At 38.9% G+C, this 15097-nt stretch overlaps 1 protein-coding gene across 2 annotated transcripts in view; it reads left to right on the top strand.

The window, feature by feature from the left end:
• Positions 1 to 15097, top strand: part of ARID5B (AT-rich interaction domain 5B) — a 274509-nt gene that overhangs the window by 211401 nt on the left and 48011 nt on the right. For both annotated transcript variants that reach the window (XM_069980286.1, XM_069980287.1), the window contains 3 exons: positions 1483 to 1705; positions 6249 to 6301; positions 10954 to 11051. In XM_069980286.1, coding sequence (XP_069836387.1) covers positions 1483 to 1705; positions 6249 to 6301; positions 10954 to 11051 — 374 coding nt within the window. The remainder of the gene's footprint in view (positions 1 to 1482; positions 1706 to 6248; positions 6302 to 10953; positions 11052 to 15097) is intronic.

Below are 15097 nucleotides of genomic sequence, written 5' to 3'. Positions count from 1 at the left end.
ATCTCAAAAGACCGCTATTGCAAACGACCTGAAATCGTTTACCCAATTACACGGAACGATGATTGTTACTTATGATTGTTCTTGCAGTCCTCTTGTCATTGCTATTGCGTTCGTAGCTACTGCGAACGACGTCTTATTCCATGCGAACAATTTGTGAACGAGCAACAAAAAAAATAGGTCCAGCTCTCATTAAGCGATCAACGATTTCTCATGTGTCGTTAACTGATATTTAACTGAACGATTATCGCTTTGTTTCAAACGATTTAACGATTATCCGCTCAATAATCGCCCCATGGAATAGGGCCCTTACTGTAGCTCTCTGGATGGGGCTTATCTGTACTAAGGTCTTTATGCACACATACTTTTTTTATCTCCAAACCCTCCATAGCAAAAAAAAAAAAAGAAACACATGCAATGCCTCCATATGACATCCATATGTTATTCATATTTGCCAATCTGCTAAAAAGACATGGCCACCGGTAGGAGCCCAGCCAGCACACAAATGTTAAACTGTGTATTGTTTGTATTTTTCACTGACCCACTGACTTCTATGGGCACTGCCATGCTGCAAACATGGACCTCTGTGACCATGAGAAATTGGGAGCTCCCCTTAAACAATTGATAACCAGTCCTGTCTATATCAATGGGTTCTGTAAATGTCTATGGTCAGACTGAGACTTTTTTCACACTGCATTAGCATTGAGATAGCTCCCAGCATACTGTATACGGCAAGCATATTCACAGACCACTATTACTTGACGGAGGCCAAAGAGTCATAAGAGCTTGACAAGAGTAACAAAATACCCATTGAAATTAATGGGAGACCCAAGATTTTAACCAGGTGCGTCCTGCTTAGAATGCGCAGAATGGTGGGTGCCTGGTTCACTTCCATTGGGTCTTGCAGTAACCTACAGTATTACATTTTTTCAATTCTGATTGTTTGTATATTTTGTCCCTTGAAGGGATATTGAAATCTAATATGCAAAAATTAGAGCAAAAATGCAATAGACGCAAGACGCATTAGAACAGTAGCATGAATATTTAAAAAGCACATGAGCACCCCAAAATGCTCAGTCGAGCATCGGTTACATACAAAATAGAGATGTCTGCTGCACACTTCTATATGGACGCAAGTTTTTATGCTATGTATAAGTAGCACAACCGATAGCAAGGGCCATAGGCAATTATAAGTGCCTATGTTAAAAAGAATTCTTACAGGCAATGAACTTTCTGCATGTTTTGATTTAGAAAAACATTTCGGATAAAATGACCAGTCAGGTATTCTCATATGTTAGAGCCAACAGAAAGGAATCACTAGATTATTTTATCAGCCCACGTGCAGTCATTTCCCCCAACACACTAACACATTCATCTCTCCTCCATCTCCTAGTGTGTGTGCATATTTGAGTCAAAGTATGTATTTTGCCTGTGAATTGGAACGCTGTGGTATTAAAGCTCATGCACTGTGCACGATTCTTCTAGGTAAAGTGTGAAATTAAGGCAGTGCTGCCAAAAGCCAAGACTGCCAACGGCAACTGCAAGAAAATCACAACAGAGGATAAACCCAATGTGGCTGCAGCAGGAGACGGATGTAAGAGTGAAGAGTGCAAAGCCGATGAGCAGGCATTTCTTGTAGAACTGTATAAATATATGAAAGAGCGGAAAACGCCCATTGAGAGGATACCATATTTAGGGTTTAAGCAAAGTAAGTACAGGATTTTTATTACATCTATATATGCTTAAATGAAGTACTGTGATATAGGTTTGTGCTTTATGATAGCTTGTCAAATGTGGAGACATGTCTTTCCTATAAGAACCGAGTTCTAGTATTTAGGAATGTAATATATTTTGTCTTTGCTGTATGTAACCTGCATGGGTTAGCACTTGTATAAATGATAATGCCGGGTAAACGGTGGTATTGATCTTGCCTACCGTTAATATGTTTCATTATGTTTTCCAACCTTAATTGCCAATGTTTTCGCAAATATTTGTATTTTTTGCCATTGTTTATTGAGTTTAGAAGCTTAAGCCATGAACACTAAATTATAGTGCGAGAGCTGAAGAGTGCATGATAAAACCTAAAGTATTCCAATCAAATCCAACATTTTTGGCCTGTCAAGGTATTGACTGTAAACTATGCTTAGCTTAATTTTGCATTGAAGTAGCGTGTCAATTAAAATATAACAATATTAACATTGCCAATACAATCCAAGGTACAAAGGCACCGCACCATTGTACTCTGTACTTTGTTACATTATCATCGGAGAAATGTCATTTTCTCTACATATCAGTACAAAGTAATCCATTTGGAGTGATTGTCTCGCCAAGGTCATAAGAGACATATCTTAATTAAACAACTCATTTAAACCAGCTTTGCATACTCCCGAACCGCTGATAATATGGTGGTAGTTAGAAGCAAAAGCTGCAAAATAGACAGAAACAATAGTTTAATAATTTTGAAAAGAGGGAAACATTTTATAAAAAGTTTTAGCATATTTCTTGTTTATAAGTATTTAGACCCTGGTAGTTCTCTACTCATGGGATTTTCTATCATTTGATTTATTATTCATGTAAAAAATCTGTTTAAATGCTGCCAGGACTTATAGAAAAGCCTGAGAACCCTTCTTCCTCCGCCCACACACAGTGATTGGCTGCATTTTGCCTATTGGTGTATATTTAGAAAAAGTAGCCAATCAGCTCAGTGTGGGCGGGGAAACAGGACTCACAGGCTTTTCTGCAAGCCCTGGTAGAATTTAAACAGCTTTTTAAGTGGATATACAGAACCAAACAGAGCAAACTATATCCATTTTAATCATGTCTCTCTATATACTATAATGCTTTTGTGTAAAACAATATGGAAGATCTGATAATTCGGATAATGCAGAAAAAAATTCTTTCAAATCAACCGGTGTCAGAAAGTTATATAGATTTGTAATTTACTTCTATTTAAAATTCTGAAGTCTTCCCATACTTATCAGCTACTATATGTCCTGCAGGAAATGTTGTTTTATTTACATTCAGAAACAGTGCTCTCTGCTGCCACTTCTGTCCATATCAGGAACTGACCAGAGCAGCAGCAAATCCCCATTAAAAAACCTCTCCTGCTCAGGACAGTTCCTGTTTTGGCCAGAGATGTCAGCAGAGAGCACTGTGTCTGAATGTAAATAAAACACCATTTCCTGCAGGACATATAGTAGCTGATAAGTATGGGAAGACTTGACATTTTTAAATAGAAGTAAATTAAATATCTATATAACTTTCTGACACCAGTTGATTTGAAAGAAAAAACTTTTCGCTGGACAACCCCTTTGAACTACAGTTGTGCATAAGACTATAGTATTATGTAGGTCTGTGGTTGTTTTAGGGTTAGCAAAGAAAGAAATATAATGTCTTGTATAGTCATCAAAAGGTCAAAGAAGTGGTATGCTGTATTGTAAAAGTAGTAACAACTGGCTGTATGGTGTTCAATATTAATTACCTACAATTAGGATAACCATCCAACCACTACTTTATTCCCCCAACTCCTTTCCCCAAATTTGTAATATATACTTGGAAATATTTTCCCACTTCATTAAAGCCATGTGTTCCTTTTATGAGGAATGTCACCCCTTTGCATGTTTTACATAACAATTTACATACCTAATTGGCACTGATTGCTGCGGAGCTCTGGCAGCCATGGTGCATCTGAATAGCTGCAGATGATTACAATGTTTGTCTCCAAACTGACTGTTTGAAATAGAAGAGCAATGAATGTTCTCTGAACAGCTTTGTTACATTATGTATTGATTTAGATTAAATCAAGACCTAAGCAAATCTGTTAATGGATTTGAAAAACATTGGAAGGTTCAGCTAGGCTTTCCAAATTGTTTTCTGTTGAAGGGTGCGTTGTCTAATTTTAATTTCTTGAATGTCCCATAAACAAGAGAGTATTAAACAGATAGGGCTAAATCCCGGGCTATGGAGCTGCTTTTAATTTGATGGCAAGCAGTGTGTACTTAGTAAGTGGATAAGGGCCTATGAATGTAACTGAGTTACAGTAATAGTTTTCTCCTCCTTTAGCATTGCCTCATTCAGGACTGTTCTGTTAGGAAGTAAAGAATATGACATTTTTCTTGGGAAAATGCTAATCTTATGTCCATCATTGTTACATTCCTAAAGAATTATCGCATGAATAATGTTGGATAAATCTGTTTGCAGTTAAGACAAGCAGCTAATGTAAGTTTTTCATTTGCATATATGTAATCTGAGGGTTTTAGTTCTGGAGGGATATCTGGACTTTCAGCCCAGTTTATATAACTAGGTATATGGCCAATTTGGTAGCGCATCAATCAGTTATGTCACATGGACCCAATGGTGGTCAGAATGACACATAGTTAATAAGGTTTGAAAAAAGATTAGAGCCTATAAAGATTACCCTACTGTGTTGATCCAGAGGAAGTCACTTAGACACAGTCTCAAGGCCCTATTACATGGGTTGAGGAGGAAGTGAGCGGTGCGCAGCAGACCGTTGCAGTGCTGATCGTTTGGTTTCAGCATGTTGGAAGATGACAATCAGCCGACATTGTGCATACCAGCTGATCGTTACCTTTCAACAAGCCCTAATACACCAAGCAATTATCCCCTGGAACGGTTGGTAATCAGCAAAGTACAGCCAATAATTGCTTTGTGTAATAGGTCCTTAAAGGGGTACTCCAGGCTGGGGTTATTTTTAGTGTACGGCCGGGGAGGGGCTAGGTCCTGAAACGCGCAACCTGTTCTCCCATCCGACTGCCGCTCCCTGGTCTGAGCTGCCTTGAGACGTTACGTCTCAAGCCGCAATTCCAACCAGGAAGCGGCAGCCGAACAGGAGAACGGGGCGGCGCGATTTAGGACCTGCCGCTGGAAACGGGGAGGTAAGTGACCAGCGACTTCTATATCCACCCCCTGCCGCGCTATAGAAAGCTACCTCCAAAAGAAGAATACTTTGCATATCCTTATTAGTGATGAGCGAATAGTGAAATATTCGAATATTCGATATTTGTACGAATATCTCCTTGATATTCGACTATTCGATCAAATATTCGATCCCATTAAAGTCTATGGGAACAAGTATTCGATTATTGAAAAACATCTATTCGACCACTTGGAGGTTCACCAAGTCCACAATGACACCTCAGGGAAAGGGAAGGGGGGATTAGAACGCTTATCGAATATTTATCAAATATTCTATGTACTTTTCGATACTATCGAATACTTTACTATTCGATTGAATATCTTTTCGATCGAACAGTATTTGCTCATCACTAATCCTTATCCCAGAATTCCCAGTGGAGCACGAATGGCCTATAAGTCTCCACATGTCTTTATGGCACTGTCTTCTAGAAGAAACATAACCCCTTTGGTTCCACATAAAATACATAGTCATTTAGTGCTTTTCAACTTTCGGCATAAGGCTATGTTCACACCGTCAAAAAGATGGCCATCAATATTGGTCACCTGTCATTTACCGCCAAATAACCGTTATTTTGTAACAATGGGCCTTGTTTGTAAAGTATCGGATGTTGTTATAAAATAACGATCCTTATTTGTTGTTCAGTGACGTCCATCCAAGGAAAACGGCTGTTGTCTTGACGGTGTGTGAACATAACCTTAAAAACATTCAACAGTAAAGCACAAGTTAGCAGCGTTTAGTTTTTAGTTTTTTTTATAATTATTGGGATAGGGAGTGTAATGCTATGTTAAAAATGCTAAATATCACGGTATTTTGAAAGTAAATTTGTAAGAAAAGTGATGTTGTGACAGTCACACTTCCTCTGTTAGAGTCTAATCTGCTTTTAGTGTACAGACAGGATTTTCTAGTTTAAGAACTGAATGTTTGCTATATATACTGGTATTTTATTATATATATATATATATATATATATATATATATATATATATATATATATCATTTTTATGTATTTAACAAAAAAAAAATGTTGTGGTTTATTTTTATTATCAAAGCCATGTAACATGTATAGCACGGCCTATAAACAACCGTCTCTAAGCTTTCTCCATGTGCAGATTTCATTAATTTTTCATCATATATTACATCTGCTTATGCTGAAAGAAATACAACTGTGTTCTGCACCACTGTGAAATATATCCAGATTTCCGTCTTTGTGTTTGATCTGTTTATTATGAGTCTATTGTTATCTTTTCATATGTATTTGTTTGAGGTGCTCTGGATAATGCAATGCTTATCTAAATACCTATTGTCCTTCTAACAGTTAACCTTTGGACTATGTTTCAAGCTGCTCAAAAACTGGGAGGATATGAAACAGTAAGTGTTGTGAATATTTTATTCTTCTACTTTTTCTTGCTCCCAGGTTCCCATATATAGTGTTCTACTTAATCAAACTGATGCATTAAAGAGTGTGTCTATTTTTGAGCGCTTCTTGTATATGGAATAAAGAGATCTGGGAGTTAGGTCTGAAAGGCAGGAGCCAGAATAACATACTGTGAGTCCCAAAACCTAGATAAGGAGCTACTGATGCACATTTAAAAGGAAAAAAATAAAAACACAAATAAAATCATAAAATAGCAGCCAAATGCAATGTAACCAGAGATATTTGAGCCTGGCCGTACATGTAACTAGAATAAAGCATAACTATAGAAATATAGTGGATATGTTGGTTAACAGTAGCACCTCCACCTTCTTTCTTAGCCCAAGACCCCTCTGCCACATAAGTGATTAGTATTCCATACAGAGACATATTTGCATTTGGACCCAGGAGTTTAAAGTTAATTTACATTTCTTTTGTAAATGGCACCCCAGGAGTTTCTCCCATCCCCTCAACTTTTCCCCTATAATTATTATAGTATACTGTAGTTCCATTATGGTAGGGCATTCCCTTGATTCCCGAATAGTTGCAGCAGAAGTCCCTCCTCATTACCTCAGCTTTCTAAGGAAAAATAATTGATGGCCTATCCACAGAATAAGCTGGTCAATAGCTGGTCAGCACAGCTGCTGCACCTGGAAGTAAACAAGAGCTGAAATGCTTTGTCTCCGTACATTGATGGTGTCAAAGATTGTTTCCCAAGCTCTTGCTGAGGGCTGTAATGCCTCCTCACTCCCCCTCCTTTCGCTATCCCTATCCCTACTTCCAGCTCATTGTTAATTAAGCAGGGTAGGTATAGAAGGGAAATGAGGAGGCATTCCAGCTTCCTGCACCTCAAGAACTTGGGAACACCTCTTTGACACTTTGCTTTGGAGAATATCATGTTTCTACATTTTTTAAGCACAGACAATATATTAAAGGTTCTATGTGTCGTCTTGACCTAACAGTGTCAGCAGTTTGGAATAAAAATTTCAGCTGGTAGATTCACTTTAAATCTCCTCTCTACTTCTTCAGTAGTCATGGTAGTCCATCTCATCTCCTATTAGTCACAGCAGGACTTTCTGCAACTCGCCTCTTATCTGCTCCCAGTAGTCATGGCATGGAGTTCACTCCCTCCATGTACTAACATTCCACATGCTGGCAAAAGACAACATCGGGTACTGTATACAGTATATGTTTTCCCTTTCTATTAACAGACTAAGGCTGGGTTCACACAGCGTATGACATCTAGCCGTTTTGTGACACAGCCATGTCACAGAACGGTCCTTGTCAGTGAAGTTCATACCGGCCGCTACTGCAGTAGTGGCCGGGTGAACTTCATTTCTTTAGAATTGGGATGTGGGCACATTTCGGTGTGCCCGCGTTCCAATTACCCATAGCACACAATGTAAAGTGCGGCTGGAGCTGCACTTTACATTGTCTGCACAGTCAGTTTTGTGCAGCCGCTATTCAATGAATAGCGGCCGCACAAAACTGGCATGTCAGTTTTTCGTGTGGCCGCAAGGAATCCCGGACAGATTGTATACAGAGTGTGCACTTCCGGGATTCCATAGACTTCAATGCCATGTATATTTTCAATAAATCACGGCCGGTGTTGCAATTTGCAACAAAGGACATGATTAATTGAAAATATACATGGTGTGAATTTAGGTGAATTTAGCCTAATGCAGGGTGAGCACACAGCACTACCATTATATGACATTATCAGTGTGCCTACTCCGCCTGGCTGTAGCAGACTACACCAACTACCTCAGCATATAGCTCCATACACTGGATGGAAGCACCTGGCCACAATGTACAGGAAGAGCAGTCAGCAAAATCCAGTCACCAGGGTAGAATTTCTCATTGTCCTGGAGACCTGACAAATGGGTTTTGTCCAACTCTTAAATAGATAGATATAGATATTAGAACATAAACCACAAGGAATAAGACAGGTAACTCTAACTGAGCCAGGTAACCAGAATCAATATATTGCCCCACAAGTCTTTGAATTTAATACCCAGTTCCAACACACAAATACAATAAGCTCTCCACTTTACTGCGGATTCTGTTATTCATTTACAGTAACTGCTATTGCACAAATAGATTTTCCTGCTGGGGGTGACTCAGGCTTTTGCCAGTGAACACCTTAGAAAATAATGCATTAGCTCATGAGATTGCACTAGCAGAACGAATTGTGAAATGTAACTTTTCCTCTGTTTAACAAATTTGGAGTAAAAGCTTAAATAAACAATATTTCAGAATAGCAATTCACATAGGGGGTTTATTGAACTAGCCTTGGAGAGACGCCTGATTAATTCCAGCTTTAGAACTATTGTAAACTTGTCGTAAAAAAAAAAAAAAAAATGTACAAGTGGAAAACACATGTAACTCTTCCCCGTCAAGGAAATTAGTTGGGTCTGTAATTTTTTCCCATGTTAAGAAAGAGCTTATTATTGTATAAGCAGCCAAGATTGTATAAAAAAGAAAACTCCGCTTGGCAAAATACCTGACATCTGCTCATGTCTAATAATGTGGAATGTCTTTTAAAAGCTTTAAAACATAATCATCAGCAGCAGCAACGGCCATTAAGAAATTGGGTTTTGCACTTATCTGCTTTAATTGTAGTGTAAAATAGCTTAATGGGTGAAATGCCACGAGCGGATAAACAGGAAGTTATCAGTTATTCCGAAAACTCTCTCCACTCGTTTTTATTAACTAATGCTATCTGGCATGAGCGCTCTATATTTAGCTCACAAATACATTTTGATGGTCACAGACTGAACATTATGTTCTTTGAACCAAGAAAACATTAGATAAGGCAGAAAAGATTAAGATCCTTTTTTTTTTTTTGTTCCCCAATGTAAACCATTCAGCTATAACACACACTCCCAGATGACAAGTCCAACAGAGAAATGAAAGATGTCATCTCTAATTGTTTCCAGATTCGGCTTTGATTAAATGAAACCTATTCCTGTTTAATTGTGAGATACTCTAATCAGAGCCATAGTCTCCCTCGCTAACTTCGCATGCATGTAAACATTAGACATGAGGTTCGTGCAGTCGGCGGATCTAGGATATGAGGTCATGCGTTAGGCAGCAGTATGTAAGGTCTGCAAATACAATCTCACAAAATAGTCCATTCCAGCCATTCTGGCTTCAGGACAAACAATCTAGAATATGAAGACGCTGCTCAACACATTTACTTTGGTTTACTTGAGAAATGATGGACTAAAAAGGAATTATATTAGCTGCAGCACACTATAAGGCTGTGTTCACACAACGTCAAAAAAAGAGAAATGGCGGCCGCTTTTTCGATTTAAAAAGATTTGATTGACTTGAATGCACACAGTGTATAAAATGACGAACATTGTTTGCGCTGACATCAAAATCATGATCATGTAATGACGTCTTTTGCAAACAGCGGACGTTATTTTTTAGTTGTTCACACGTTTTTTCTTTTTTCACCATCCTGAGCGACACCTTTAACAGGTGCAATAAAGCCACTACTGTAATTCAGTTACATAATATCTCCAGTATGATTTGACATCTATGAAAACATAAAATCTCAACCAGAAAAATGTTATTAGCGTTATTTTTACATAACTGTTAAACAAGAAGGTTTTCTTTGTTTGTTTGTTTGTTTTTATAATTGAATTAGATTTGAATTAGATGTATAATTTGAATTGAAATAGACTTATAATTGAATTAGATTTCATAATGGAAAGCTCCACCTCAATATTCCAATGTGCAAACTGATAAGCGATGACACTGAATACAGTAACTATGGAGCCCTATCATAAATTTTAAGTAAAGAAGACTGAGACCTACTGTACTACCCAATCTACCCCATGACACCCTCCACTTGCAAGCCGCTATCTTTTATGACCAGGGCAATAGATAACCTAATTTTTTTATGGTCAGGATTGCTGTGATTAATCACAATATAAATGAAGGCTGCAATATGTGTATGTAAAAAAAACAAAAACATTCTCCCTTACCCTTAAAGAAGGTGTTTATTAAAGAAATGTATTGTTCTCATTAGTTTGGATGCCTGTAACTAATTATCTGTGCACTTTAGCTTTTTATGTCTGTATAGTCAAATGCATTTAAGCCATAAATGTAAGCATAAAGAACAAAAACCATCATCTTCCAATTGCAATCAATAGGGCATTCTGTTCACTCATTAAATGCCTATAAGAGCCAGGACTGTAAAGTGGATGTGTGCTTTGCAGACAGGGACAGGTTAAAGGCTGATATTTACCTTTGACATTTCACAACTGCTGCTGAAATGCTAAATTTATTTTTCCTGTTGCTGTTCTGGAATAAGTGTAAATCAGGTTCTTTGTCTTGAAAACATATGAGAGTGAAGATGTAGTCAAGTGTAATAAACCCCCTCTGTGGCTTACAGAAACTAGGGCAGGGTAATAACTCTTCCACCAATAATTTGAGTCAAGAGTCTTGAATCTATGGATCATACAGTTCTCGGCTATATAAAATGTTCTTGTAGATCATTTTACAATGTTGTTCTTGCCTGATGTAAAATGTGTACTCTGCAGACTGTAATATAGAAAACATTACTATTCAAATAAATACGCCTCTTGCTTTTGTACAGATTACAGCTCGGAGGCAATGGAAACATATTTACGATGAATTGGGTGGGAATCCAGGAAGTACCAGTGCAGCCACCTGCACTCGGAGGCATTACGAGAGGTAAACCTTCTATTATTTGCCAATGAATGCAACTTTGGATCCTGATGTGTTTATAGTTATTTATTTATTTTTTGACTGTGCGTTGTATTAAAGTACAAATATTGACATATTGACAATTATTCCTGGAAAAGACAATGTTCACATATGTATCATGTTAAAGAGGATGTACCACCAGGTACATCCTCTTTAACCTGAAGCCACGGATCGAACGGCACCGGCATGGGGAAGCCGGTGCCGTAGTCCTTTTTCCGGACCAAGGTCCGATTCCCGTACACGGCGCCGTTCTATGCACCGGAGCCGGCCGGTGCTCAAGCACTGGAGGTAGGCCGGCCCGCCCCCAGTGGGAGGGAATTCCCTCCCCTCTATGACGCGGCTCCATTCATTCTAAGGGAGCCGCGTCATACAGGGGAGGGAATTCCCTCCCACTGGGGACGGGACGGCCCACCTCCAGTGCTTGAGCACCGGCCGGTTCCTGTGCATAGAACGGCGCCGTGCACGGGAACCGGGCCTCGGTTCGAAAAATGGACCGCGGCACCTGCTTCCCCCTGCCGGCGCTGTTCGATCCATGACTTCAGGTTAAAGAGGATGCACCTGGTGGTACATCCTCTTTAAGGAAGCAATACTTGAGTATATAGATGACGGGGAACAAATTAGATTTCCCCATTTCAATATGATCTGCATAGAGCTGTACTAAATAGCAAATGTCTAATTATGAAAGGTATGGTAAAGAGATGCTGGGGGAAGAAAACAAATTCAGGACATATTTTCGGCCATATTGAATCTGGGTCTAAATTTTTGGTTATGATTACATGTTCTGAACTGTTGAAACATGCTAAGCTCTTTTGTGCTATTTAACACCTTATGTACAGTTTGATATTACATTTTGGGGTTGATGGTTGGTGTTGGTGTATGGGCTGACTGTAAAAGAGGATTTTTATATATAATGTACCATGTAAGTGGGCCCTTAGTCTCACCCCAAGGGCCCTATTACACGGGATGATTATCGTGCGAAAAATCATTAAATCGTTCGAATTAAAACAATAATTGTTCTATGTAATTTCAGGCAACGATCGGAAAATCGTTCGTATGTCGTTGATTGTTGATATAGATCTGAACCTAAAATTATCGTTAATCGTTCACTAATCGTTCGCTGTAATTCCACGTTTGTTCGCTCAAGTTCCGCATTTTTTCACTAAACGTTCAGTGTAATAGCACATTTTTAATTGTTCTTCTGGGATCAGAAGGAATAAACGATCATAGTAACAATCGTAACTAACGATTATTGCTCTGTGTAATATGGTGAACGATTTCAGGTTAACTATAAACAATCTCGTTTGCGACCGTTTATAGTTAGTCGTTAATCGGTAAAAATCGCTCAATGTAACAGGACCCTAAGAAGCAAAGTTTACCATCACTGTCCAATGTCAGTCCTGTACTTTTCTCCAGTATGGCTGTATATCTTATCAGAAAAAATGTTTTTCCTCTTATTAAGCTTATATTTGTCCATATACTCTGAAGAACAGTTTACTGGTGAGAGATCAGGTTGCATACTGTCCATACAAACAAGACTTTGTTGAGGGCTGGAGTAAGGCAGAAGGAAATAGGAGGAACAAATGGAGAAATCAGAAACACTAAGAGAGAGAGACACAAATACACTACACATCAGCTGGCACCTTAGGTCCTGATTTACAGCTGATATTGCTCATTACTAGAGATGAGCGAACCGGATTCGGGTTCAAGTCCATCCGAACCCGAACGTTCGGCATTTGATTAGCTGGGGCTGCTGAACTTGGATAAAGCTCTAAGGTTGTCTGGAAAACATGGATACAGCCAATTACTATATCCATGTTTTCCACATAGCCTTAGGGCTTTATCCAACTTCAGCAGCCACCGCTAATCAAATGCCGAAAGTTCGGGTTTGGATGGACTCGAGCATGCTGGAGGTTCGCTCATCTCTACTCATTACTGTTCTCTATGCTGCTCTTACTTCTTAGGATCCATATAGAGACATATCATTGCAGCATCCCCTCTTCTTTGTATTATTGTATGGGAGACATCATGGAGGCTAGCCTTCGCCCACTAGCTCAGGGACAACTGTACAGAAATGAGTCTATATAACAAAATCTAATGCATAATGCCATATACATGTTATATAATGTTCAGAAACGTTGCAAACCCTTATGTACACACATGAGAGGTTATCCTGAGATGAGAGGTACACGTATTCTTATCTTTAGTGTATGAAATGGTTATATGATTAGCAGTTTGCATCTTTGTTATGGATGAGTTATGCTCATGGTAGATGATATTATGCATGTAACCACTGTAAGAAAAACAGCATTTCTCTTCCTTGAATTGGGACAACAGATTTTATGTTTCTCGACTGAAACACAACCCCACCCCCCCACCCCCGCCCCCAATCTTCAGATTTAATACATTTGGCCGTTGTTCTTATGAGATCTTTTAATGTGCATTTTTAATGCACAATGACTATTACATTTAATTACATACAGACTTAAAGGGTAATATTTCAGGATGTGAAAGAAAAAAAGTATAATGTGATGCAGGTACCCCTAGTACTAAAGGGATCCAGTTTCACTGTTTTAGTGCAGCTCTAAAATTCATTGCAAATGTCATGTCCCTTTGAACACATATCTCCTGTTTTACACATTGCGTGCATAGTTTTATTTATCTTAACTAGTAAAAAACAACGTTTTCTGAGTCATTTTCTCAAATTTTATCACCTCTCATTGGAAAAATAATATGCCAAACGGTTTAATTTACTGGAATGGTTCTGCAGACATGAGGAACAATGCCTTGGATGAGGAATGAAATAATTTCCTTAAATATGTAAGCGATTAAAGCATTCATCCAGCTTTATGTAATAAAAATTACCCACTTTGTAATTAATTGTACCAAAAAAATGTGAGTTGTCTTAAATTTCCTAATTCGCTCCCGATCCTGTAAAGTACATTACAAGACTCTAGAAGAGCATTGCAGTGCCACGATGTAAACAGTCTGCTGCTTGTATCTGACATTTTAATCAATCGAAACATTTCTTAATGAAAGTATAATTGCTTCCAATAGTAAATGAATGCCTAACCACATCCTCAGGAATAAGGAGCATGTGACTTCCAAACCTTTAAAATTAGAATTTAAACAGATATCTATTTCTCCTTGACTAAAAACAGCTGGAACATTTGAGGATCTATTAGAGATACAAGATGTATTATTAATAGTGCGAGACGGGCAAAGAGTAAGAATGTAGGTTAAAGTGAATGTACCATCAGGCCCGGGCTGAAGCACTGGAGGCAGGCCGACCCACCCCCAGTGGGAGGAAACACCCACCCCTCTATGATATGGATCCATTGATTGTAATGGAGCCGCGTCATAGAGGGGCAGGGGTTTTCTCCCACTGGGGATGGGTCGGCCTGCCTCCAGTGCTTCAGCCCAGGCCTGATGATACATTCACTTTAAATAGGTATTTGGTCCCAGCTCAATGTTGACTGCATAGGAAATAAGATGGTATGTCAAGGACTGTATATTCAGATATGCACACCGATTACACAATATAATCTTATGACCAATACTTTTTATAATTGTGAATTAATTTATTAAAGTGTCTCTGTCATTTAAAAAACAGAGAGTTTTTATGGATCAGGGTGTGGGTGTTCAGATCCTCACCGACCATGGCCCTCTACTTTTCTCCTCTCGCATTAGGAAGCGGTGAATCTATGGAGCTGGTCTCCAGCAGAAAGATGGGGGAAAAAAACCCTTAAGACCCTATTACACAAAACCATTATCGGCCGTATTCGGCCGACATCAGCCGTTACAGCTGCTAATTGTCTTGTGTAATAGAAGACAACGATCAGCTGACATGAACGTCGTTGTCTGTCGTTGCCTTTTAATATGTTGAAAGACAAATAACAAATGACTGCTGCCATCGCTCTGTAGAATATGAGTGGCAGACCGCTGCTATCTTCTATGGGCTGCCCAGACAATCTAGCGATCACCTGGGCAGACCCCCCCCCCCCCGTACTCGCTTG

This window comes from Dendropsophus ebraccatus, chromosome 8 (genome assembly GCF_027789765.1).
Source record: "Dendropsophus ebraccatus isolate aDenEbr1 chromosome 8, aDenEbr1.pat, whole genome shotgun sequence".
Classification (NCBI taxonomy): domain Eukaryota; kingdom Metazoa; phylum Chordata; class Amphibia; order Anura; family Hylidae; genus Dendropsophus; species Dendropsophus ebraccatus.
Note: the sequence above shows the minus strand (reverse complement) of the source record. Positions and strands in the feature narration are given on the sequence as shown.